The sequence below is a fragment of the Leptidea sinapis genome, chromosome 4, assembly GCF_905404315.1.
Source record: "Leptidea sinapis chromosome 4, ilLepSina1.1, whole genome shotgun sequence".
Classification (NCBI taxonomy): domain Eukaryota; kingdom Metazoa; phylum Arthropoda; class Insecta; order Lepidoptera; family Pieridae; genus Leptidea; species Leptidea sinapis.
Genome location: NC_066268.1, coordinates 5,210,891 through 5,237,578, shown reverse-complemented (window position 1 = coordinate 5,237,578; position 26,688 = coordinate 5,210,891). Strand labels below are relative to the sequence as shown.

The 26,688-nt window shown below is 33.7% G+C and overlaps 1 protein-coding gene across 1 annotated transcript in view; it reads left to right on the top strand.

The window, feature by feature from the left end:
- Window positions 1-26,688, top strand: part of LOC126979714 (uncharacterized) — a 73,195-nt gene that overhangs the window by 31,562 nt on the left and 14,945 nt on the right. Inside the window, exons 2-6 of the mRNA XM_050829188.1 lie at window positions 4,030-4,722; window positions 19,668-19,880; window positions 21,259-21,512; window positions 24,809-24,954; window positions 26,010-26,107. Coding sequence (XP_050685145.1) covers window positions 4,191-4,722; window positions 19,668-19,880; window positions 21,259-21,512; window positions 24,809-24,954; window positions 26,010-26,107 — 1,243 coding nt within the window. The 5' untranslated portion in view covers window positions 4,030-4,190. The remainder of the gene's footprint in view (window positions 1-4,029; window positions 4,723-19,667; window positions 19,881-21,258; window positions 21,513-24,808; window positions 24,955-26,009; window positions 26,108-26,688) is intronic.

Below are 26,688 nucleotides of genomic sequence, written 5' to 3'. Positions count from 1 at the left end.
ACGAATGGTTACTGGCCTTGATCAATGTTTAAATAACACATGGCTATAAGTAAATAATTTTATATCTACAAAGATATATTGGTAATATAATGCTGTTGCAATGGATTTACTTCGAAAAATTTCTAAAACAGTTAAGCAACCAATATTTTGTGTAATGAAGTTCTCAGGCATACTGTTAATATGTTATATGTGTTAATATATTTAACAACTACATTAAAGAAAAAGAGTGTGAAAATTACATACTATTTTAAAGCTGAATAATAATTTTATAAAGGTGTTTTAAAGAGGCGGTTAATTGTTCTGATTCTTCCAAAATTATTCAGAATAAAATATTTTCTACTTAGTGACGATATAAGTTGATCTTGAGTAGCCTGACCGAATACAAATTATAACGACTATATAATAGTTTATAACAACAATTACATATTATACCTTTTCTTCTGATATTAATTTGACGCTAGTTGATTAACAGTTTATAAATTTTCTCTAAAAGTCATCTTAAAACGTCAATGAATCTACAGTCTTTACAATATTAATAAATATAATTTGGCAAAATTGTCAAATACATTACATGTATGAATGTAAAAAAAAAAATAGATTTTATAATTTACTACCACATTTAATTTATGTGGCAAGAAACTCATTGCCATATTAAATCAATATTAACATTTAAATCGTATAATAAAAATATTTTAATTACAATCTATGTAAAGTTATATATCGAAAATAGTTAAACATCATAACTTATACTAGTTCATCAAAAAAATGAGAATGAATAAAAAAAAACATAATAGTTATTAAGTATTCTATATGTATCAACTACAAAATAAAGTTATAAAGCGAGCATTACTTGAATCAATTAAAATTAATATTATTTATTAGCGACGCTTGTTGTCTTCGACAGTCGAAGCAGCAGCCCCAGAACCAACTGACGTAACTTGGACATGATAAGGAGCCAAAGTATCGTCGCAAGTCGCGTCCCACACCAGCGCTTAAATAAAAATTTATTAGTTAATTTTAATCTACCATTAAAAATAATCCATTTTAGCATATTATTATTTATGAAGTAAAACTGTCTCTTCTATTATTGTACATCTGCGTTGTAGTGGCACGCGCTCGGAAAGCGGAACGGATCTTGTCGGATTCTGTGCAGCGTTCATTGAGCTGTGGTGACGTCAGTCATAGCGAAATGAACATTATTTTTTTTAGGGTTCCGTAGCAAAATACGGAACCCTTATAGAATTATCATGTCTGTCTGTCCGTGTATGTCTCAGCCACTGCTTTCCAAAACTGTAAGAACTATACCGTTGCATTAACATTTTCATACCAATGTAGATAAATATTGGGGGTTGCCCATACTTAGAACTGAAACTTAATTTTTTTTATGAAACCGATATGTACTCGTATATCCATGGATAGGTCTTCAAAAATGATATTAAAGATTTTAATACTATTTTTATTAAACTGCATAGTTTGTGTGAGAGATACTTCCAAAGTGGCAAAATTATATAATGAACATTATTTTATTTTATTAGGAAAACAAACAGTATTAAGTGACATAAATAGGTTAAAAAAGTAAACATCTATTTATCATTAACAGTTTTCGCATTATCATGCAAACTTCCACCCAATATTGGTTTGAACGTGATCTAGTAAGTAGTGTTACTTGCTCATTTGCACTGTATGATTTTGAACATAGATTTTTTTAGAATTTAATATCATTTTCCTTTCTATATAAATTTTATATTATGTTTCTTGCTGCTACGGAACCCTTTATGGGCGAGTCCGACTAGCACTTGGCCGCTTTTTTTATTAGAATCAAACGTGACCAAGTCATGGAAATTGATCGCTAGCGCCTGTGTTCTTTTGCAGAGAATGACAACCACACGTTTCGGCTTAAGTAGGTATACAAGTATTTGTGAAAGTAATCAAGTCATATCGACCTGGATACAATATGTTTAATCTTAGCTTTACCTGTGTGTATGAATGTATATTTGCATGTGATTTCATCCACGTTAAAACATGGCAAAACTTCGTATTTACACTTATGTAGCACCGAATAACAATATTTTCATAACTTTGGCCCATCCTAAGCAAGATAATATCTAATCATCTATACGTATATAAATAAAATTGGAGTGTCTGTTTGTAATATTGAAATAACCGTTTTTTACTACATGTATATGAATATAGATATACAATATATAGGTACATACACCAAAATATTTATTTATTTACATTTTTTACAATTTTTGTCTGTCTGATTCGATTGGATGTCGGTCCGATTTTGACGGGACTTATATTGGCAGTTAGCTGATGTAATAAGGAGTAACTACGTTTATTTTAGAAAAATTCTTTTATTTTAGAAAAATACAGTAATGTTGCATGTCCAAGAAACATTCTAACTCTAAAAATAATTTATATGGCAAAACAACGTTTGCGGACCAGCTAGTTATGAATAAAAAGTATTTCGGTATACAAATAATTATATTTAAGAATACATCGAGTCATTTAGTTACAAAGCTGCAGCAACAGTTAGCACAGAATAGACACTTGTTACAGGTACATTTCATGTCGCTTTTAATACTACTTATAATGCAGAAAATAATTGTTTAAAAACAAGCAAAAAATACGGATTGGACTCCGGGAGTGCCGGCAGAAGTTAAAACTTGAACATTACCGTTGAGCATTTTTGAATATTTTGGAATGGTTAGGGAATAATTTCGCACGAATTTCTTTATTTATGAGTATAAAACTGCTAGCTAGCATTTATGTGGTTATAATCAACATTCATTTATTGCGCTATCGTACACATCGTCTGTAACATAAATTTAATTTGCTTTATAATACGCGTTTTTGGATAAACTTGATCGTCTTAAGTATGAGGAGATACACATGTTATGTTTGAACTCCTAACAATAATTGCAGTTAGCTCCGTTAGCAATGCAAGAAATAAAGTAGATCGTATCAGAGGAACATCTCATTGATTTTCCTTGAAATGAAGATGTCTTATTGTTAGCGTTGAACAGTTTACTTATAACTAACTGTACTACAACTTCTGTCACATATACATAAGCATCGATACTCAAAGTCAAATCAACTTTATTAACATTAGCTAAAACTAAACCCTATTGAATCTTAATTACAAAATACATATCATTTCTATTATTAAATCTACCATAATAATACATATGTTACGAAAACGTATAGTTAGTGAGAAGTAGAAGAAACTGGCAAAAATGCTCGCAAAATACCTTTATTTATTTACGGTGTGTGTGGATAATGCAGCTACTGTACTCAATAACTTTTGTTTTATATTAATTTACATTTACTTCTTTGACTTATTCGTCCAAGGCATTGACTATTAGAAGTTTGAGTATTTTTGTTGCATCACTTTACATAATATATTGTGATTGAAATGATTAGCTCAACCCTTTACGAAGTTTCAGTTAATTCTAATGGAAAAAAACAATTTGACATTCATAAGTGGCATTTCCGTGACCTACATGAATAAAGTGATTTTGATTTGATTTGACTCAGCGGCACCTCTTTTAAATCAATGAGTATTTTACTAACCCAAAGTTGTACTGTATCAAAATAATATATTTTGTATACCTACCCTATTTTTCCCCGATGTTAATAAAATGACCAGGAACATATATTTTTTAGAAGTTGAAATCATTAATTATATTAGAACAAAATCATGTTCACTTTTATGATAGAACATATGTGGTTACAGGCAAACTAATTGACCGATAAATCAAACCTTGTATATTTAAAATAAAGATGTTTTGTCATCATCCATACTTGAATCATTAATCATAAACTTATGATCACTATTTCCGAAATATTTTATTTATCTACTGACATTAATTTTCATGGAACATTTTTGAATAGCAATGTAACTTAATGATAACCCATCAATTTGGAGTAATTCAAATTGGTTTTCTATTTATGTCCAATGCTTTATAAATTATCAACTAATTTTCGAATTGGGGTCTAACTCATTTTATTTTCTCTTATTTGCAGATGAGACGACAACTTAATAGCACGTCCGGATATCAAGTGTTACGACTTTCAAATTTTTAAAATCATTCAATGGAAAATGGACATGAAGACGTGTTCAACTATATGTAACAAACATTGTGAATGTTAATATTTAGGTGACCGTTACTAGTAATGCTTTGACAATGGCAACAAAAAATCCAAATACTAACTTGACGTGTGGAGTTAGAAGATTGAGACAAAGCCAAAGATGGCTCAACAATGGACATACAAGTGTTATTTTAGTTCTAGTAATAAGTGTGAGTTTAGTCAATTGTAATATTAATAGAACAGATGATGAAGTTAACAGAATAAACAGCGAAATACCTAAGAGACTACAGTTAGTAGAAGCAATATCAGGCAGAGGATTTATTGGTAATCTTTACGAAAATGGAACATTCAGGACTGGAAATAATTTATGGGACAACATTTTGAATAAGTGCACCTTAAAGCCCTCAGTGTCTTGTTTACAAAAAAACTTTTATTCGTATTTAGATGAAAGTTTAGATTTTAGTGATGACGTAAATGTGACAAGTGCTGTGTGTTTTAAAAAGAATAATGTTGATATGAAGAAATATAGCAAAGAAGCCAACATAATCTACCTCACTGGAAGTAAAGATAAGGATAATGATAGAGCTTTCGACGCAGAAAATGAAATTGAAGATGATGAGGAATCTGGTGAGTAACATTATAATCCTTACTAATATTATAAATGTGAATATAAGTTTGCGTGTAACGCTTTCACGCCTAAACCACTGAACCGATTTTCATGAAATGTAGTACATAGATAGACAGATCTTGAGAAACGACACAGGCTACCTTTTATCGCGAATAAAAGGCTTGGCGGGTTGAAATAGGGGGTGGAAATTTGTATGAAAGTTCGTCAGTATCGAAGATAACACCATGAAACTTTGTATTTAGGCGGTTGATAAGAAATTATAGCGTATTTAAGATTTAGATCTATATGGGGTGAAAAAGAGGGATTAAAGTTGTATAATTGCTAGCTTATAAAATGTATTAACCACAGCAGTTTGTAGTGTATTATTTACAATGTGAGTATATTACAAATAAAAAAAATGCTGCCCAAATAAAGTATTGCACGCGCACGAAGTCGCGGGAAAAAGCTAGATAACTATAAAGAAATAAAATAAAACAACTTATCACTGTGTATCCAATTTGATTTCCATGTAAAGGAAGTCGTAGGCATGAGCTCGTGTATGCTAAAATCAAGTGATAGAATTTTTACTAAATTCATTCAAATTCAGAAGTATGGGCCAATTTGCCTGATAACTTTAACTTCACACCTACCCATAAGTAGCACATACAAATAATACTATTTTATTAATACTAAAAGTATTATGATTTCATGAGAGATTTATTAGATTAAATATATAATAAGTTATTTTATAGTATTTGATGACATTGCTTTCAAACGTTATTTTTGTTAATATTTTTACCTATTTAGTGTTTGTATTAGGTTGTTCTGTAAACTACAAAAGGATTTTTCTAGATTACAACAGGTAAACTTTTTATTGTCATATATTTAATAGTAATTTCTTTAAGTAGCTATATGTAGGCCTATGAAAGGTGCCGCGCGCCTTAACAATATATATCCCAAGAAACGATAAAGAGGAATTGACTCCGATAAAATACTGTTCGAAACTGTGTTTTCACGTTTTTGTGAGACAGTGAAGTATCGTGAAGAACGTGTGTTAGCTTTGAATGACAGGGAGTCTAAGACCCAATTTTTCACGGGTAATAATAATATATAATCCAATTAATGAAAACTCCTAAAAAAGCCGTAGTAACACAAACTTAAATTACATCGTCCACGTAAACAAAATTGTTCATAAAATGAAAACTACTGGTGCAAACTATGTCAAATTTTTATGGGACCAAATTGGCAACTGTTCAACATGAAACAAAATCACCAAATCATATAAATAGATCAAAAACCTCAGCATAATCGGTGTATGTATTGGTTAATATTTAAAAGTATATCAACAGAATTGAGAAAATCAAAGTCAAAAGTAAAAGTGTAATAAACTTTATTCAATTAGGCTTCAACTAAGCGCTTCTGAATCGCAACTACAAATATTACTTTTAAATTACTGAATTTACCATATTATGTTCGTAAAAAATTGAGCTCGTGAGAAGAACATACAAGAAACTCAACGGCCACTCTTTTCAATCAAAGAGAGTATTTTATAATGGCTGTAATATACATAATAAATTAGCTTGTAGGGTGCTGCATCCAATATATGAGTCGTGTGTAAATAATTTAAATTATTTTATGAAAAGTAATAAAGAATTAAATGTATAAATATAAATTATCGTATGTTGGATGCATCAACCTTTAGAGCTTGAACTTATTGTCTGTGTAAGGATGCTATGTGAAATTTCATTAACTATAACAAGTCAACCTGGCACTTCAAGCAGCACCCGTTCACGAGTTGATGCATGGACCAGCCATCGTTGCCTTCGCATATATTTGACGGAATGAGGCGACACGGTACGCAACGCCGCCGCAAGCAATGCCATTCAGTGAAAAAAAAATCGTCCTTCCTTCTCTTTGAAGTCGGTTAAAAAGCGATATAACAAGATTCACGTTACAGGGAAGATTGTTCAATTATTGATATACCTTTTCTAGTATTCTATGCTTGAGTCGCGAGAAGCCGAGAGGCGAGAGAGGGTCGCGGCTGAAGGACACCGTTTCCTAAAATAACAATAATCGTAACTAGAATTAGATTAATTAATTAGATTGTATAAAAATACGCAATTATTTTTATACTTTTAAGTGCACATTATATCTATTGTTTTGAAATAGTGTTTTTGAAGTCGGTTGTTTTTTTTTAATACTGTTATTATAAACACTGCATTAAAATTGCACTGTTAATATTGCAACAGTGCAACAATATACTTAGTCTGGCCATAAATACTGTTACAATTAAAAATAAACAAAATATTACATTTGAATTTGGAATCTGTCATTTTTATATACTATAATACATTGTCCAATATTTTGCGATATTAAAATGGAGTGGGGTGATAAAGAGAACCGAATCGCTGTGATTGTATTACACAAAGTAGGTATGGAGCCAAATGCAATTTTTAAAACTCTCAATACTCTTGGTTTTAGTAAAATATTTGTGTACCGGGCTATTAATACATACAATTAGACCTCCTCATGACAAGGATAGTTATTTGCAACTAATTGGTTTATCATGGCTGTATGAAAACACACCCAATCATTATAAAACAAATAGCTATTCAAATAATCCTGTTATTTAAACCCTCTGTGATCACAACAATAATGCCATATTATATTGTAACAAATAGATTATTATTCACAAGTTCAAAATCGATTAAACCAAGTAAATCGATTCGTAATTAGTAATTGGCAATACTGATTCGATACATTCAGATATTATGTTTTCTTATTGTCGTTTCTATTGTAAAATATCATTGCGTTACTCATTTTACGAGTATGTGTAAAAGTGTAGCAATATTTTTTTGATATTTTATTTTTTTATTATAAAAGAAGAAAAAATATGAAGTTTTTTCTTTCTTTCTTTTTAAATAAAAGTAAATTACTGGGCGTTTTGTAGCCTAAAATGGGCATTCCCTTTTGGCAAGTAATACTGTCTTATACTACAAGTATAAGAAAAAAAAGTGTGTGTGTATGCACGCAAGAAGTTAAACTTCTTTGGCCTAACAAAGCAAAAAACATTTAAATGATTTATTCCTCGTGCTATTCTACGTTTTTAGAAACAACATTTTTGTAAAAATCTTGCAAAGATGGCTTTGACAATTAATCATTTAATAATGAATACGGCTGTAATAGGGCCTTAAACCCTTTGCTTGTCCTAATAATGGACGAAGAAACCAAAAAATAATAACGAATGACGCAAAAAAATTTTAGGAACCAACTTCACCTTGTTACTTTTGTGTTACAGTGATGCGCGCGCATCTTAAAATTTCACTCTCATCATTTTTTCGTAAATCGCCTAAAGAAGTAAAACTTCAAAAATCTGAAAACTAGACATTTGTTGATAAATCATTAAAGAATTGTACGGAATCCTCGGTGGGCGGTTCCGATTTTTTACGACTGAGAAGCAACAAGGCCAGAATACGTCAAGGAGAAATGGAGTCTGCTATTGCCACTTGTAAGTTTACGGCCTATTGTCGTTTCACACATCGTTTTGAACCGTGAAATCAGTACGGTGCGCACAACAATGAACCATTCACAGCACATCCGCAACAGTTACGAACTGCTGTCTCCTAAGCTCTTTGACCGCAAACACTTTACTGTCTCTTTAATGCTTTGGTTGAATAATGACTTGATATTTTACTTGCTAAGACGCGAGAAAATTTTACGTTTTTAAACTGACTTACATGAAAGGGTTATGTTGACTGTAGGTTTTTTCTTAGATAATATACGTCTAGATAGAGCATCTTGTTGCCAGGCTACCGATGAAAACAGGCCAGGTTTATAACTTTAGTGTGCGAGATATGCTACGTCTGACACGCGCTATTTGTATGTCACAAAAGAGAGGTTAGTTCTAAAGTCTATTTTTTCGACGTTTTCATCGCTATAGACGTAAAAAATGATCTAAGTAAAACACATTCACTGACTATCAACACAGAGCGAATGGCATTAAGAACCGCGAACTGGCTGTATGGGCTCAAACCCTTGCAAGCAAACGCAGTTTTCACTTCAAAAATCTAAAGAAAATAAAGAATATTTCACCATAAAGCCACCATGGCTTACAAAGTAAACTGCGTAATCAAAATGGCCTATTTTTTATATTGACCCATGAAGAAATGTGGAACTAATCCTGGTTAGACTCCTGTCAATCCAGCTCATGTTCATAATAAAAACTGTCATGTGAACTACATAGTTGTACGATTTGACTCGAACAGACAAACATTGTAAGTTAAATACTGGCCGATCAAGTGGACATGTAGCTGCCAAAACGAGCAAAGCTCTGTGCAGTCTCATCTGGGAAATTTACATATAATTTACGTTTATGATATTGTCATTTGCGTATTTTCCCTGTAGTAGAAATATCAATATGCACAACTAGTTTTTCATGACTATGAAAGTTGTGAATAAAACGGAATTTATCAATGATTTGCTATTTTCGTAGGATTATTTCTATCCTTTTTTTTGTGTCCTCTTAATATTTTCTTTAAAAGTAACTGATTTTCCAGTTTTTTTGGTAATTTACACACAAGGGTCGGCAATGCTCCTGTGATTCCTCTAGTGTTGCAAATTCTAATGATGTCTCTAAATCTCGACTGTTTCTTATGTTGTAATGGAACTAGGGTTGCTAATTTAAAATTAAGGGCATACCTTGAATAAAATTAAACAATTAAATGTTAGTTTAGTTTAACAAAATTATCTAGGTTGATTGATCGAGTGGATCACGTCATTTTACGTCGTAAGCTACACACTCTAATTATAGGCGGAGACCTATTAGATGGTTTAAGTACTATATTATAAAGAGATGTCGAGCTATTGCAATTGGCAGTGCTCGTAGTCAGTATATTATAACAATCAGTTCAGATGTTCCTCAGGGATCTATTCTGGGACCATTGTTTTATAATACTTATCTTTTTGATATTAATGCCTATTTAGACGCTGCAAATAACATAATGTTCTCGGACGACAAATAATGATATTTTAAAATAACTAATATTGACGACTACCACAAATTTCAAAACGATCTGGACAAAGGGAATCAAAGACCGAAACGAATTAGATGTCACGGACAGATTGATATACTATTAGTGTCGAGTGTCAATGTGTCAATAGTTTCTCGGCGCCTCTGCAGTTCCGTCGTGACCACAAATATCGACTTCAAAGAAATAAAACATATATCGGGATTAACCCTTCATAATGATAACGGCAAAAAATTTGTTATGTCAATAAAAGAAACAGAATGTCGATAAGCATATCAATATATCTCCTAATAACTTTTGGAGGTAAAAACGTATATACCTATTGTATAAATGATGCCCCTATCAAGAGAACCACCTCAGTTTGTGACTGAGGTGTTAGGCTAGAGTCCAAAATAAATGTCATCGAACATATAGAGAGAATCACAGATCTGTGCAATTGGGCTTTATAATACGGGTGTGTGTATCAACGATATACATACATACATATAATAACGCCTCTTTCCCGTAGGGGTAGGCAAATACCACTTCTTTCCACTTGCTACGATCCTTACATACTTGTTTCGCTTCGTCCACTGTCACTATTCCTTTCATACATGCTCTTCGGTTTAGGGTACTTTTGACCTGGCCTTTTTTCAAGACGTCCCTGATTTGATCTCAAAAAGTCCGCCTAAATCTACCCCTTCCAACACTTTCATTCACACTTGCCTTAAACACTTTGTCAATCGTTCTTCATTCATTCTCTCGACATGGCCAAACCATCTCTGCATACCTTTCTCAATTTTTGTCACAAAATCTTCTTCCAGACCACAAAGTTTCCTTATCTATTTCTTATCCTGTCATTCGGTTTAGATACCCACTTATCATACTTCTCAGTGCTCTCATCTCAACTGCATTTATTCTGCTTTCTTGTTTCTTCTGCCATACCCAACTTTCACTTTTGGTACATGAGTGTTGGAACCAATACCCCCTCATGCACAGCCAAACGAACCTTATTAGACACCTTCTGTGGTTCGCCATCAATCACATTTCGTTTTGGCCCATGGAGAGCCGCTTTGCTACGTTGAATGTAAGAGGAGGAGTGGATGATAAGGTAGATGAAGTATGTCAGAGGATAGATGAACGATCTATTAAAAATAAAAATAAAAATCAACGATATGGACTGTATTAAAACTATACTTCGCATATCTTCGAAGTTCACTAGAATACGTGGACATGACCTCCCTGTTATAAAATACACATAATATGTAATATCAAGAAACAATAAGAAAACTCTATTAAATATATATTATGTTTTAATGGTATTAAAGGTTTCAAGAGATTCAAAAGTTACAACGAAGCTTGTAAATATTTCAAAATAGACATTTTAGATAATATTTAAAAGAAGACAATACGACATCACGTAACTTATTTGAATAAAGTAGATTGCAGCGAACTATTTGTAATAATAATAGTCTTTATTGAAATGTTTTGCACCTTTCAATAAATACAAGGTATTTTAATTAAAAATTAAATAAAAATAAAATAAATAATTAAAAATTGCCGATGTCAATAAGCTTATCATAATTCACATCTTGTCGTCACTTTACATGCAAAATGGCCGTACCTGTTTGGTACCTCTCGTATCAGGGGCCAGGGCTATGTTTTTTTCGCCTCCCGGTGCACTGGCAGTGCTTGAAAATGGAACACTTCAAATCCTCCGCCAATGAACTGAGAATCTCGTTACTAGAAGTACGGAGACGCTTCCATAAAGATGGTGTTCGTGATCTTATGATCGCGAAGAAGTCTGGTACTCAAGCTTTAGTGAACATGTCCGAAGCGCTGCAGTACCGTCAACTTCATCAGGATACGATACGCGTCATTGAATTGCACCCTGATATTGCTGACAGCACGCCTGGTGAACTTGACCCAAAGATATTATATATCAAATACGGGTGGTATACCGAACATGACATAATATAAATTATTTCAAATAAGTACTTAACCATTACAAGGATGAATTATGCTCGGAACTCAGCTCTATACCGTATTGCTAAAACATATTAAAACAATGATTATTCAAAGTGAGATGTATTTTATTTGTCGAAATATAAACTAAAATTTGAAATTACAAAAATGCACAGAGTACAATAATCACACACACACAACACAACACAGGAATACAACAAGTATGACTTTCCATTGTAATTTTAAATGTGTTATCCACTTTTGGCCATATTATTAATTATAATTGTATCTTGTTAGATTAATAAATGAATAAATAAATAGGTTGCTATTACTACTATAGGCATTAAAAGATATTAATTACTAAGCAATGCTCAAATAATTAAATTTTTTCAACGTTTCAGCAGATATAATCATGACAGAGTAGTAGGCATTGTGATTAAATTTTGAACTACCTTCCAAAAAGCAAATCTGACAAATATTATTCAAAGTATATTTATATTTATGAATAGGTAGTTCATGAATACTGATTTCAAATAAACTAACAGTATATATGTTCAGAACAAACTTTCTGTTTGTACAAATAACACAACAACAAATATGGACAAAGTTAAGGTAGAAAGTGAAAGTAATCAACATTTTCGATACATTTTTTATGGTTGTTCTTATTTCTCTCAGTGATAGGCGCTATTTACAATATAGGTAGTTATGCAAAGTGTTTATACATTTGTATATAATTATATATGTTTGTATACAAGTTCGTGCCTTAACCTCTACGTCTTCCCAATTGATACGACAGATCGTATGCCCTCAATTTGAGATCACAATTCTAACAACCACAGACTGTGTCTGGGCATACTTGGTGTCGATATGTCAAGCGACGTTCAGGGGGCTACTCCAAAAATCGATATTCGATATATTATCGTGGCATTAGTGGTGTCGAATCCTACTCTTAGTTACATTGTATTCAATGTCGAAACGATGATTGAACGAACGAAACATTATTCGATATTATCGGTCCTAATTTGACAAATAATCAAACGTCACTTTTACGATAATCTCAACGACACCTTCTAGGCTGTCATTGCTATTTTTGGTTGTAGTTGTGCTTTTGGTGTAAGCTTTAGCTTAGACGCATATCGTACTTTCTATATTGCCGTAACATAAACGGACAGCTAATTTGCACAGTGATTAATCAAAGTAAAAGTAAGTGATGACATGAGAATTAAAACAGTCATAGTTTTCACATTATATAAAGGCATACCGCCTATGATGAGCTTATGATAATCCTGTGTCCATCAAGGAAAAAAATGTTGGTCGTAGAAGGAGGACCAGGATTTGCGTGAAAATTTTAATACTATCTTATTCTTGATGGTGAATTTGTTAGAAATTACAGAAAAATAGAATAAAAGTCTTTATATTATATTAGCACATTAGTTTTCTCTAAGTTTATAAGAATTGTCATGAGACGTACTTTTTAGGGTTTCGTAGCCAAATGGCTAAAAATTATGCCTATATGTATATCCCTTACGGATTCGTCATGTCTGTCTGTCTGTCTGTCCGTCCTTATGTCACAGCCACTTTTTTCTGAAACTAAAATCGAATATAAGAATCTTGGTAAGTAGATGAATTCTGTGAACTGCTTTAAGATTTTTACACAAAAATAGAACGACACAAAAAAGCGTGCAAAGTTAAAATAAAGATGACTATTTCATATTGAAATTGTTTAACTTGAGAAAACTTAGGTTATTACTTAAAGTTTATGTTAATTAATATGATTATGTAAGAATTGGTTACGTTTTTTTATTGATTTTAAAATATATAACAATTAGCTGTTGGAGCGAGATCACTTAAATATAAAAAAGTGTGTGTGTACTTATGTTTTCATACAAGAAGTAATACTTCTTTGGCCTAACGAAGCAAAAATCATTAAAATGATTTATTCCTCGTGCTATTCTACGTTTTTAGAAAGAACAAAAAATTCGTAAAAATCTTGCAAAGATGGCTTTGACAATTAATTATTAAATAATGAATACGGCTGTATGGGCTTGAACTCTTTGCCTGTCCTAATAATGGACGAAGAAACCAAAAAGTATAACGAATGACTCAAACGTCAGAAAATTTTAGTAACTAACTTCACCCTGTTACTTTTGTGTTACAGTGATGCGCGCGCATCTTAAAATTTCACTCTCATAATTTTTTCATAACGTGCGTAAGAAGTATAACTCCAAAAAGTTTATAAAAGAAATCGACAAAAACAATATAAAATATTTCTTGGAATCATCGATCGCTTGAATATAATTATATAATATATTATTATTAGCAATATAATAATAAAAAAAAGATAATTTTTTAAAGCGTTTCCGTGTCACAAGAGATATAGAAAGCAATATCAAAAGGTGAAATTGTAAAATATAGAACGTGTAAACCTATTGTTAATTATTGTATAATACTGTTAGAATCAATACAGGAAATCACTATTACTGAATGAAAGTTCACAGAGAGAGTGCTATAGGTGAGAAAATAATCGCGTACCGTATAAGTATAAAGGTATCTACAGACTGAACCCGTCAGCATCTGCTAATCAGCTCAGCGCCTTCAGAACTAATGATACAGGTTTGACAGAGGCACAAAGGTTACCGGGGATCTACGTGTTATATTATAATCTTTGTTTGATTTTCGAACAAGGACGATTAAAATATTAAAGAATTTTATATGGAAGTACAGGTAACGGGACTCTACACGCCAAATTATTTAATTCAAAACAAAATGGACAGACTAAGTTACCGAGGTAGTGCAGCAGTTACCTTAGTCTGTTAGGACCTGTATGAAATATTTAGGCACCATTAGACTAAGAAAATGCTAAACGAAATAAAGTCACAAGGAAAGAAAGAAAACATCACTCACCTTCGATTCGTAGAAGAAATCGTAATGATGGTAGAGACCATTGAAGACTTTAGCCATACTCGATGGCCTCGATACAGCTTTTCAAGGTGTAGGTCTCATAATGAACACATGGACAAGACGAAGATCATCTCTAATGTCCATGTCGCACCTACTCCCGTAATAATTGGGAACTGTACTCTCGAAATTGTTGACGAGTACGTCTACCTTGGACAAATAATCCAGTTAGGCAGGTCCAATTTAGGGTAAGAGGTCACTCGTCGAATTCAACTCGGATGGACAGCGTGCGGGAAGCTCCGTAAAATCTTCTCTTACAAACTACCACAGTGTCTGAAGAGGAAGGTTTTTAAACCTCTGCGTGTTGCCAGTAATAACATACGGAACGCAGACGTGGTCACTAACTATAGAGGAAGCTCTTTGTTGCTCAGAGGGCAATGGAGAGGGCTATGCTCGGAGTTTCCCTGCGAAATGGAATCAGTAAAAGAAAAGTCAAGATCGTCATGGCGATATTTGGGGGAGGCCTTTGTCCAGCAGTGGACGTCTTCAGGCTGAAATGGAAAATGGTTTTGTAACATATTGAAATTAAATGAGTTAGTTTAATTGATCTATACTTATACATATTCTGTCGAAGACCATAAAATAACGGGGCGGCAGAGAACTGTTACGAAACGAAATCCTGTAAGAATGCAAAACCTCTCGCTACGACATTTTTAATAATTTCGCGTGTCGTCATAGAAGACTTGCAGCTTGGCATTTATCAAAGTGGGTGAAAAGTTCGGAAATATTCTTTTAACTGATGGAAAAAAAAATACAATTGAATATTATTACAACAAGCAAAAAAGACAAAGTATACGCACATAGCTCAAAAGATAGAACTAGAAATAGAGAAATATATTTATTTTCCATAGGGAGTGAAAATAACATAACATATTGCAACAACACTTGGTAAACGTCATGAAGCTACATCAGTTTGTAAAAGGGCTATGACATGTGGAGAAGAACTGATAAGAAAGTCCCAGCTTATCTTGTATATCTTATAACAACTTCGCGTATTTAATATAATATTATACAATGTTAGATGTCCTGCTCAGAACCAGACAAGAACCATCATCATAACTCTCTATATAATCTACCATACTATAGAAAGCCTCCCTTATCAAAGAAGCTTTAGTATATTTCTTGAATTTGTGCTCCGTGAGTTCTATTTAATACTTGTTAAGCTATCACAAGTATTAAATATCTTGCACCCATAGTACAGGCGTACAGGCTATGCCTAGATTGGGGCAAGATAATTTATCTAAAAAATGTTTCAATATATTATTTCTTATATATGAAGGGCTATTTATACAAATGATATAATATGAAGGAGTCACAATTTTTTGTGAAAAAGGAGTGCCCACTAAAACAAAGTGACTGAGAGGTATCGCGAGTGATAGTAAGACATGTCATGCGTTGCCTAACAGCATGAGGCTCTATCTAGAGTCTAGACGTATAAATTATCTATGGTCTTAATGAGATTAACATTGTTATGTTTATTTTATTTCAATTTATAGGCGGTCCATTTTTCCTAGCCTTAAGGTAGTTTATGTGCATGTATAATTTGTAACGAAAATCGCTGCACATTTCTGTTTTATTAGGATGCCGCAGTCGCTCGTCGTAGCGCTTCGCTGCGGCGTATATTTGAGCGAAGCGAGGTAAACTAAGTATGTGAACAAATATAAAACAAAATTAATCCAAACAAAAACAATAAAAATATTGGAATTTGGCGCCATATTTAAACATGAGGAATTAGCGCCTTATTTGGTCAATCATGTTTGCTTTTAATTATAATAATTGAATAAGTCGAAATTCAAAATTCTGTCCAGAAATGGCCGAGAAACAATTTAACACAGACATTAATTGGAGTCACACGGTGAGAGCTTCACTCAGCTTCGCTGAATTAATAAAGATATATGAAATAAAAAAAAAATTGTGCAATTCACACGTGGTCAAAGTGAAACCTTCAAAAATTTTCACTTCAGAAGTATAACATCATAAACTGACAAGCCCATTATACATTTCCGTTAACTTGTGTTAAGTGACTGTCACTTAAACTGTTTTTGATTTAATCTTCTTAGATCTGAACCAAGAGTATCTTAGTAAGCTTTGACAGATAAAAAATACGAGCTGTCTCCGGAAGCATTTAAAATGTTTGGTTCAGTAAGCGTAACTTGTCTAAGTAGTCATTTAGAAAATTATCTAACATATTTTCTGTATATTGCCGATCGAAGATGTTAATTAATTAAAAAGCGGTTAACAGTAGGTAAGTTGTCTCCCACAAGAAGGGGTCAAAAACGTTTCTTTTGCACTGCAGCTGTTTTGGAATTTCGACATTATGGTTTTTATTATAGTACCTACTATCGGTAACAGTTGTATAAGAAAGGACAAAAACGTTAGTGGTTTAGGTGTAACACGAGCCTTTTGTTACCTAGTTATACAGCGTGTTGCATACTTTATTTACTAGACTAATTTTAAATGAAACAAGAATTAAACAAACAATGACCAGATGATTTCCTTTTGCTACCAAATGGGCGGGAAATGTGTTAAGTACATATTTATCTCTGGTGAGTGGTTTTATTTTTACTTCAAGGAATGGCAAAGGTACACCCATACAGCCAAAGCGGGGATGTTTGAAAATTACAGAAAATACCTATTAGCATCTTGGCAAGTTATATTAAAAATATTTTTTTATTTAGTTGACATTAAAATATCTAGTCTAGTGATTTATACTTGGAAATATTATGTGTGTAATATCTGCTAAATCGCCAAGCGTCTCGGAAAAAAAAAAATTCCGTACGTGCCAATTGGTAAGGGTTACAGTTATGTACACTACGTATTACCTTATATTTTTATGAACCTAACATACCTAACCTAGATTTAGTAGTCTCTGGCATCAAAAAACTGTGCCTTTTTTGGCGACATTTAAATAGGATATGCAATGCTTTTTGGAGTATAGACTTTTTCAAAGACACAATACAGTATGTACTTACATTAAAAATATATATATATATATATATTATATAAAATAATAAGATTTACTTCATGTCGGAATTTATGAGTAACTTGGGACCAACTTATAATTTTTATTTACCTTGTTTTTAAATAATATACTTAACATACAAATGAAATAATATGTTATAACTACAAATATATTTAATATATTATTTACAAATTTCCATCTAGATGTGTGGCGTTTCTCCACAGTGAAGTTTTCAAGGAACTTTCTTCCACGTACTGCAAAGCTGTGGAATAAGCTTCCATGTGTGGTGTTTGTGGCGGGATGATACGACATCGGTACCTTCAAAAAAGGCGCGTACACTTTTCTCAAGGTCCTGCAACGCTCCTGTAATTCCTTATTGGTGTTGCAAGAGAATGTGGGCGGCGGTGATCACTTAACACCAGGTGACCCGTACGCTAGTTTTGTCGTTCTCTTCCATATAAAAAAAATTCTAATATTGTGCACATGCAATGTATGTGTTTGTTTGAAGGTGGTGTTTATTTCTAAAAATTTTTGACCAAACAATATTTTCATAAATGCATTACACAGAAAGACAAGATTTCATCAACAGTAATAAAACTGTTAAACTGCTCAAAATAGCTTTTCGCCATTCCAGGAGAAATAGGTCATTCTCACCCGCGGAATATTTACAGGGTGATTGGTGACAATCGCGGGTGATTATGTCCTACTTATCTCACGTGGTGCGTATATGATTTTTTTTCACCTGGATGAAAAGTCCTACCAGGGACTAAAAGGCAGCTTTTCGTCGAGGTGAGAAAAAATATCTTACAGTGGTTGTTAAACTTTTTACTTTTTGAACTCAACTAACTAAAAAATCATAAATTGACCTCGGAATATTTAGTTTAAACCTAAACGTTCGGTTAATATTACTCAAAATAACACACCAAATTTTTGTTTCCGAAAATTCAAAAATGAAAATTACAGCGGATTACACATTATTCTTAATTTACTTAATCATAATTTATTATTAATTTAAATTTATTTTAACCTTTAATACAACTCGTATGCCCTGCTCATCCGCCCTCGATGTGTGAGTTCAAGTTCACTGGCGTGTATTAACTAACGCCTTTACGACCTTTACTCTGACCCACGTAACAATATAAGTAATAGAACACTGAACAGTAGCTTACCTCGGCGGTCTCCTTGTAATTTATACATAAGTCTGCGGTGCGCTAGGATTGGTACATACAAAAAGATTGATGACACGGACGGATGGATCGGCGTAGATAATTTAACTCGGACAGTGACCAGTCTCGGCGGCGTACGGCGTGACACTCAATAGTTTTGTCTTCCCAAGATCGCTAAGCGGCCGTGTAAATCCTGTGTTTGTGTGCGTGCGTCGATTCGTGCGCCTTTAGTATGAAGAGTACTTTTCTATTGCTATATTGTTCCTACGTCGAGGGCCAGGAAGTCAGCAACCTAGCCTTTGCCGTCGACGACGGTGTAAAGACCTAAGTCTTTTTTTTGCGCCTAGTCAAAGGGAAAGGGCTACCCTCCGGGATAACGATGGGAGGCAGGTGGTGAATGGTTATGTGCGACTCACATGAAACCTAAATGCCTACCAAATAAACACCACCTGATGTTGGCTTTGGACAAGTGCCCTCTAATCCTTTATAGGCAGCGACCTTCTCTTGGGGCGCAAGCGGCACTCCCTTGGGAGTATCCGCTGTGATATAGCACAGAAGGTGCTATCTAATTGGGACTAGTGACATCAGAAGGATGATCACCAAGGTTAACCTAACCTAACCTTTTTTTAGCGTGTGGAAACCCCCGGTCGGTGAGAAAGAATACCTCTCTAAAAATTACCCCGAATCCTGTGCTCTGGTGCGTGGCCAGTGGATGCATGGCCGATGGGTAGTTCAGTCGCAAGTGCACTCCCAGCCGAGTTACCTGCGGACTCCTCGGTTGGGCACAAATTTTCACTTGCCCGGGTATTGGGGGATCTCTGAACGGGTCGATCTTTATTTCTACCCCACCACCATAAAAATGACAAATTAACCTAATGCTAGTGGCTTATATAACTTTATTGTTACAGAAACACCCCTAGAAGAAGTAACTGATGCTCTATACAAAAAAGGCGTCAATTTCCTGATGACACATGACATGAAGGTAACTCTTCCTGAGGTTATGTTCCATGGAGCCTCGTTGAAGATCTCACCCAGAGCTCTCACAAAGTCGGGTGCTCTAATCCACGTGGATCTTGAATCAAAGGAAACTCAGAGTGTTGGGAGATTCTTTCATAAAATAAGTAAGTATTGTTTTAATACATTTAGTGGCAAAAGCCGTGAAAATTTAAATGTAATCAATTAAAATGACACATTTTACCATTTACCAACACGTCGGAAAAGTTGAGTTTTAATGAAAAGAACTGGTGTGTATCACATTACATTATTGCATTACTCAGCCAGTGTTCGATAGACCTATATACTTAGATTAAGGATTGGTCTCCGCTGCGCTCTAATTAGATACCGCACTACCTAAGAACAATTGCTTTTTTTACCGCACTTGACACTCAATGGCATTTTTAAACTTTTGTAACATACGCTTCGTATTATTTTACATTGAAATTTTATTAGTAGTTTTTGCTGGCGCACTTTGCGACTACGCCTGCGGTATCTTAAGTAATCCTTAACCAATGTATACGGGTAAACGTCGAATGCAAAATGAAGTTGGTTTAATTTTAGGACTTGAGCCAAAGTGCTTGGGTTATACTAGTTTTACCCATACTTCTAGCAATACCCGTAACATATTATATGATATAAAGATTTTGAACTACGCCAATACAGAACGTTTTCCATAAGGTCAGCTAATAAACTGTCACCCTCAGAAAGCAAGGTGTACAACGTTAGAAATTCATTGATCGGTTTTTTGCATGTTGTACAAAGTAAAAGATATTGTGTTATAAGAATCCTGCGGTCGGAATTTATAGAACACTTCTCTATTGACGCAGCCTCTACTATTATTTCCATTGTTCGGAAGATTATTGTAGTTATCCTCACACGGCATCTTTTCTTCTAAACATTATACGTCCATTATATGTCCAGTATTTGCCTCACAGAACACAGAATTTGCCAAACTTTTATTACATCGCCTCGAAATTTTTTCGCCCATCTATCGCATGTCGCATTACAATCAACTACTGCTTTCAATTCAGTTTGGCCGTGCGGTCTAAGGCGCCAATTTAAGCTTTGGTTCGCGAGATGGAGAGTAGGTTCGAACCCCACACCTGTCAAAGTTTTCTTTTCTTATTTTATATTTTTATTTTACCAACTGACTTCAAAAATGGAAGACTTTTATTACTTCAGAACTTCGATTGGGTACTTTGATAATTCTTTTTTTAGAAAGCTAGTTAAATTTATTGTTATTTTTGGAGTCACCGGGACGGGACGTCACGAGAGGACACCGATTCCAAAAATAATTAGAATTATTTTTTTTACTTCTCAGTGCATATTATATCTATTGTTTCGAAGTCGGTTGATTTTGTTAATTGTTTTTATGTAAAGCATAATATTTAAAGAAAAAACCTATGCTGATATTAAAAATATGTTCTTTTGTGAAAAAATTTCACGTGCATCGTGGATTCATAAACACACTATTGCTTTTATGTTTTGTTTTATTTTTTACAGAGAAATATATCAAGAAAAAGCTTGTGATGGCGGCATTGGCTATTATCCTAGTGGTGAAACTGATAGCATTGAAACTTATATTTGTGCTGCCAGTAATTCTGGGTGTCACCACAGCTAAGAAAATGTTCTTGAAGTTGCTTCTGTTTATATTCCCCGCGTTGAGTCATATCTTCAAGCTATGCTCGTGGTATCACCAGAATTATCATACGACGAAATTCCACCACCATCATCATTTGATAACTCATCATCACAAGGTACGCGTACACGCTTTTTATTAGCTTCACTGTATGTATATTTGTTTGTAACCGACTCATTTGGGCGCGATTTTGACCCACGTTGAACGGGACAGATTTCGTTCAAACTTCGTAGATTTGTCGAGAACTGATGACAATACATGAATTGGATAAAATTTTTCAATTTGCAAAATAAGATATTTGTTGATTTATATAATTTTCATCCATCTTCGATAAGGCAGGAATTGATGTTAATTTTAAATTTCAACCATTATCTTTAATCGATTTATCTAATATTAGGAAATTTTGCGAATACTTATTATTACAAACATTTCATTACAATGTTCTTTACAAAACTAACAAAACTATAATATATTAAATAGGTTTGTGTATTTATTTATTAAATTGGTGTACAATTAATAAATTTTAATAAAATTTTTATCTAACTTGAATGATTTGCATGGCTCCAACTGTAATAATTAGGGGTATTTTGGTGATTTTTTTTCGCACTGTCTACAAAATATAGAAATATAAGAAAAACTAATTTTCTTCTCATATTCTTTATATATATTATTATTTTTTGTACGATATAAGCTTAAGAGTAGGCTCCCAAAAATAATTCTAACGGTGACTCCTCCCATCTGCTCCGGTGCCCCGCTGCACGAGGGGAGCGCCCGTCGCCCGCGTCGATTGAAAGACGAATCATAATTCGAAATTCTTTATATTATCACTCGACGAGCGGTCACTCTATGATTATATATATTAGATACAGTTTGCGTGCGGGTTCGATACCTGTTCGATGCTGGGAACATTCATAACATATATTCCATGTCTCGATGTATTTGTAATTATTACATTATGTGTTTGATTTAAATAACCACGAGTCTTTCTTAATTAAATTTGACCAGGCAACTGGCCTCAGTACATGAAGCTAAAACAAAAACTTGCCCGGCAGTATGGTATGGTATGGTATGGTATAAGGGCTCCTGTTTCCGCAATTAAACCACTAGCATGGGTCCATTTTGCGTGTAGTAATGGCTAGTTACTCCAACCAGCCCAGCTCCTTCCAGAAGTTCAGAACATACCTGGGGTGTTCGCAGACTTCCTGGAGCGACCTCGTATTGGTTAAGGTTTTTGCCCGTTGGTTGGCCACCCCCGCACATTCCAGGATTACGTGAGCGACCGTTTCGTCTTCGGACAGACAGCCTCTGCACTTAGGACTGTCCGTTACGCCGATTGTGAAGAGGTGTGTTTAAGAGATTGTGTTTAGTAATGTGTGACCCGTTAGGGTACCCACCATTATACGGATGTCATGTCTGTTGAGGCTCATAAGTCTACGTGTCAGTTTGGGCGATAGTGCAAGTATCGCCTCCTTCGTCTGTCTACAGCTTGAGACATTCACCCATCGGGTGTTGTGTAGGTCGTTGGTGAGAGAGCGTATCCATGAGCGCATTTGGCTGAAGGGCAGTGGCAGAAGTGGCAATGGGCCAGTCACTATATTTGCCGATGCCTGCCTTGCAAGCTCATCCGCTGCATCATTTCCCAACGAACCGCTATGTCCCTTGATCCATTGCAGAGTTACCCGGTTATAAGAGGCAACTTGTTCAAGGGTTTGGTGACACTCGTGTATTAGTGCTGAGTTGTAGGTGGTGGTACCCTTCAGCGCTGTTAGTACCGCCATACTGTCAGAAAGAATTCTGATTCTGTGGCCGTGTACTTTTAGTTGCCCGGCAGTAATGCATTTTTATAGTCGGTGGTGACTCGTTATCTATAATGTATTTCTATAAAGTGAACAATATATACTTATATAAACTAATAATAATATATATAAACTTAAATAGTTTTAGAGACTGGACCTTAGTGAATAAAGTAAGTAAATGAAGATATGGAGACTTAATTTTAATTATTATTTATTCAAAATATTTGAACTTAAGAACGTGACATTACAATGTCACTAAAACCAGGCCGTTAAATTTTAAGAAATGAAGTCGATTTGTCAATCTACGGTTTTTTTTTATAATATCACTAGTGAAATTGTAATACCACGGCTTTGACAATATACCTACGACGTATATAATGCAAGAATAATACACAAGGTGTGAAAAATATGCCAAATATATTCCTTACATTGTACAAAAGTAATGATTCTTTAACTATTTATTAATTTGCTTTCTTATTAAAAATATGGTATACGTCAGTTCAAACGATAAACCGCAAAGAAATGGTTTCAATTAAGTATTCGATTATTTGGCGATTTCTTGAGATAGCAGCCTTAAATTACAAAAAACGAAAAGTAAAACAATATCATAAGTGACTGTTTTAATAACAACAATGTTCAGATACTGCGATGACAAAAGTTGAAATTGAGATATACGACATGTTAGTAGGTATTTATAATATGATATTGAAATTGTGAAAGTTTTGCAATAAACTGGACGAGAAATGGAGATTTTGCCGCGTTAAAATAAAACAAGTTTGTCGTCAATCGAATTAATGCCATTTTACGTTACAATCGCTTTTAGCCTTCATTTTATGCCAGTTTTAAGCCATCTGTACACTTTAATCCATCGCTAATCGAATACTCTCTATTTTCTATAAGATTACCAAAAAAATACGAGACTCCAGTGGCTTGAAACCAACTAGCGCCATCTACTGACTTAATACTGAGTCTTACGCAATAGTGAAAGAACCTTAAAGTATCATTCTTATAAAAAATTATTGATATAAACTTTATTCAAATAGGCTTAAACTAAGCGCTTTTAAATCATTTTTATAAATATTTTATTTAAATTACTGAATCTGCCATATGTTCGGAAAACGTAGAGATCGTGAGAAGAACATACAAGAAACTCAACGGCCGCTCTTTTCAATCAAATAGAGTATTTTACAATAGCTGTAATATACATAACAAATTAGTTTGTAAGGTGCTGCATCCACTACGGCAATTGCGTTCAAAGTTACAAAGCGTTATTCTAATAAATTATTTAATAAAAGTAATAAAAATAAACTGTATAAATATAAATTATCGTATATTGGATGCATCGACCATTAGAGTTTCAATTAGTTGTTTCTGTAAGGATGCTTCGTGAGCATGATGGTCGTGAATACTATCAAATATTGTAATCGCTTTAAAATAATACAATAATTTACTGGCTAAGTAACAGGTGGACTAGATATCACAAGCAGCAATCGTTTACGAGTTAATGCATGTACTAGCCATCGTTCCCGTCGTACAGATTTTATAAGCTTGAATAGCTCTCAAATATAAATCAATAAATTTTCATAAATCATATTGTAATACTAGGTTATGTTTTCAGCCGACTCATTATCATCATCCACCACCTCCGGTGTACGGCCCTCCCCATGGGGCTGTTATCGTGAAACCCCATGTGGAATCCCATGGACCGTCGTTTGAACACTATCCTCAAGATTGGGAGCTTTCTGGTCCGGGACTGGGAAATGAGTATGTATAATTATATTCTAATATATTTAAATCTAAAAATATGTATCGCTTATACTATCAAAAATCATTTAAGTAAATAAGTTAATCTACATCCATGCTTTAAATCCCTTATTAAAAATTCTAAAGCAGTTAGATTATTGCCAACATTAAAACACCCAATGTCCTAATAACCATTACATCATTAAAACGTGTGTTGTAATGAAATTCAGTACAACATTACAACACTCGTTTTAATAACAACACTCCTTTGTATGATATTATGGTTAATAGGACTGGCTTTTTTAATGTGAGCAGTAAGCTAACTGTTTCAGAATCTTTTACAGAGGATTCACATTATGGGTGTAGATAATGTCTTGTATGTAACTGTTGATAATTAGGTATTAAAATACTCATGTGATACTATTATCACACTCGGCTTCGCCTCGATAAACGCACATTCGTGTTATAATACCCCTTAATACACAACAGTTGCATAAATAACTATAAAATGATTTTTACGCGTTAGATGTAATCTACCAGTAAACGAATTCTTAAATATTTTGTCTTGCTGTTATATGAAATTGCTAGACCAAGTCTGATCTGTCTCATTATAAGGAGTAACTTGGTGCGTGGATGATGTAAACGAGTAACTAATTTTGTTGGAACGTGTCTAATGCTATTGTAGCTTATATTTATTTTGTGAACTCTATGTTTGGTGAAAGTTACTAATGTTGTTATTAACTTATAAAATATATTCATATATTATATATTGGATTGCTGCAATTAATACATTTGTTTCCTTAAACTCATCCCGTAGTTTCTGCAACTGGTAAATAATCTATTATCTCTGGTGTTGCAAGAGAGTAGACGGGGTGATCATATACCATCAGGTGACACGTACGTTTATTTCTACTCCGTTTCCATTAATTAATAAATAAGGATATCTCTCTCTGGGGCGGTCCCTCATGTCTGAGGACCACGTTCAGCATTAGAGCTGCATCAAGAGCGAATAATCTGTCTCCACCGGATTATGTCAAAAAGGGTATTTTATTCTTATCGGAGTATAATTTTCGCAGATACCTGTCGGATATAAACAGAAATGCAATCGCCAACTTTAAGCCTCACGCAAATGACGCCAACGATATCAACTCATGGGGTCTTGGACTACCTCCAGGTAAGCTTATTAAAATTAAAAAACACCCAAACTTATGCATTGTACTAAAATACAGTTCAAAGCTATGCAATCAGATGAGATATGAATGATTTAGGCAGAGATTGGTGCTGTGATGGTAATGTTTAAGCTGAAAGTAATTATTTTCGGAAAAGCAAACTTACATCTTTGGCTAAAACCACTTATGTAATTCCTTTTATGCAAGATCCTTTTTTCTTATAACTCTTGACTTGGCTCCAATATTTCCCAACTCTTCCATCGCTCTGTAAAGTGCAGACAATCTACTTTCATTTATCGTCACTACATGACGAAACCTATTCAATATTTTTAATAATTTTAGACAAATGCTAATAACTATTGCTACGAGCATAACGTTATTTGAGATACTTGAAAATACGTCAATATTGTAATATTCTACTGTTACCTATGAAGTACTTTATAAAATCAAAGTCCAATCAAATTTATTCAATCAGGCTTGAACGAAGCACTTTTGAATCGACACTATAAACATTTGTTTTAAATAACTGAATCTACCATATGTTAAATATAGGAGCTCGTGAGGAAAACATACAAAAACTCAACGG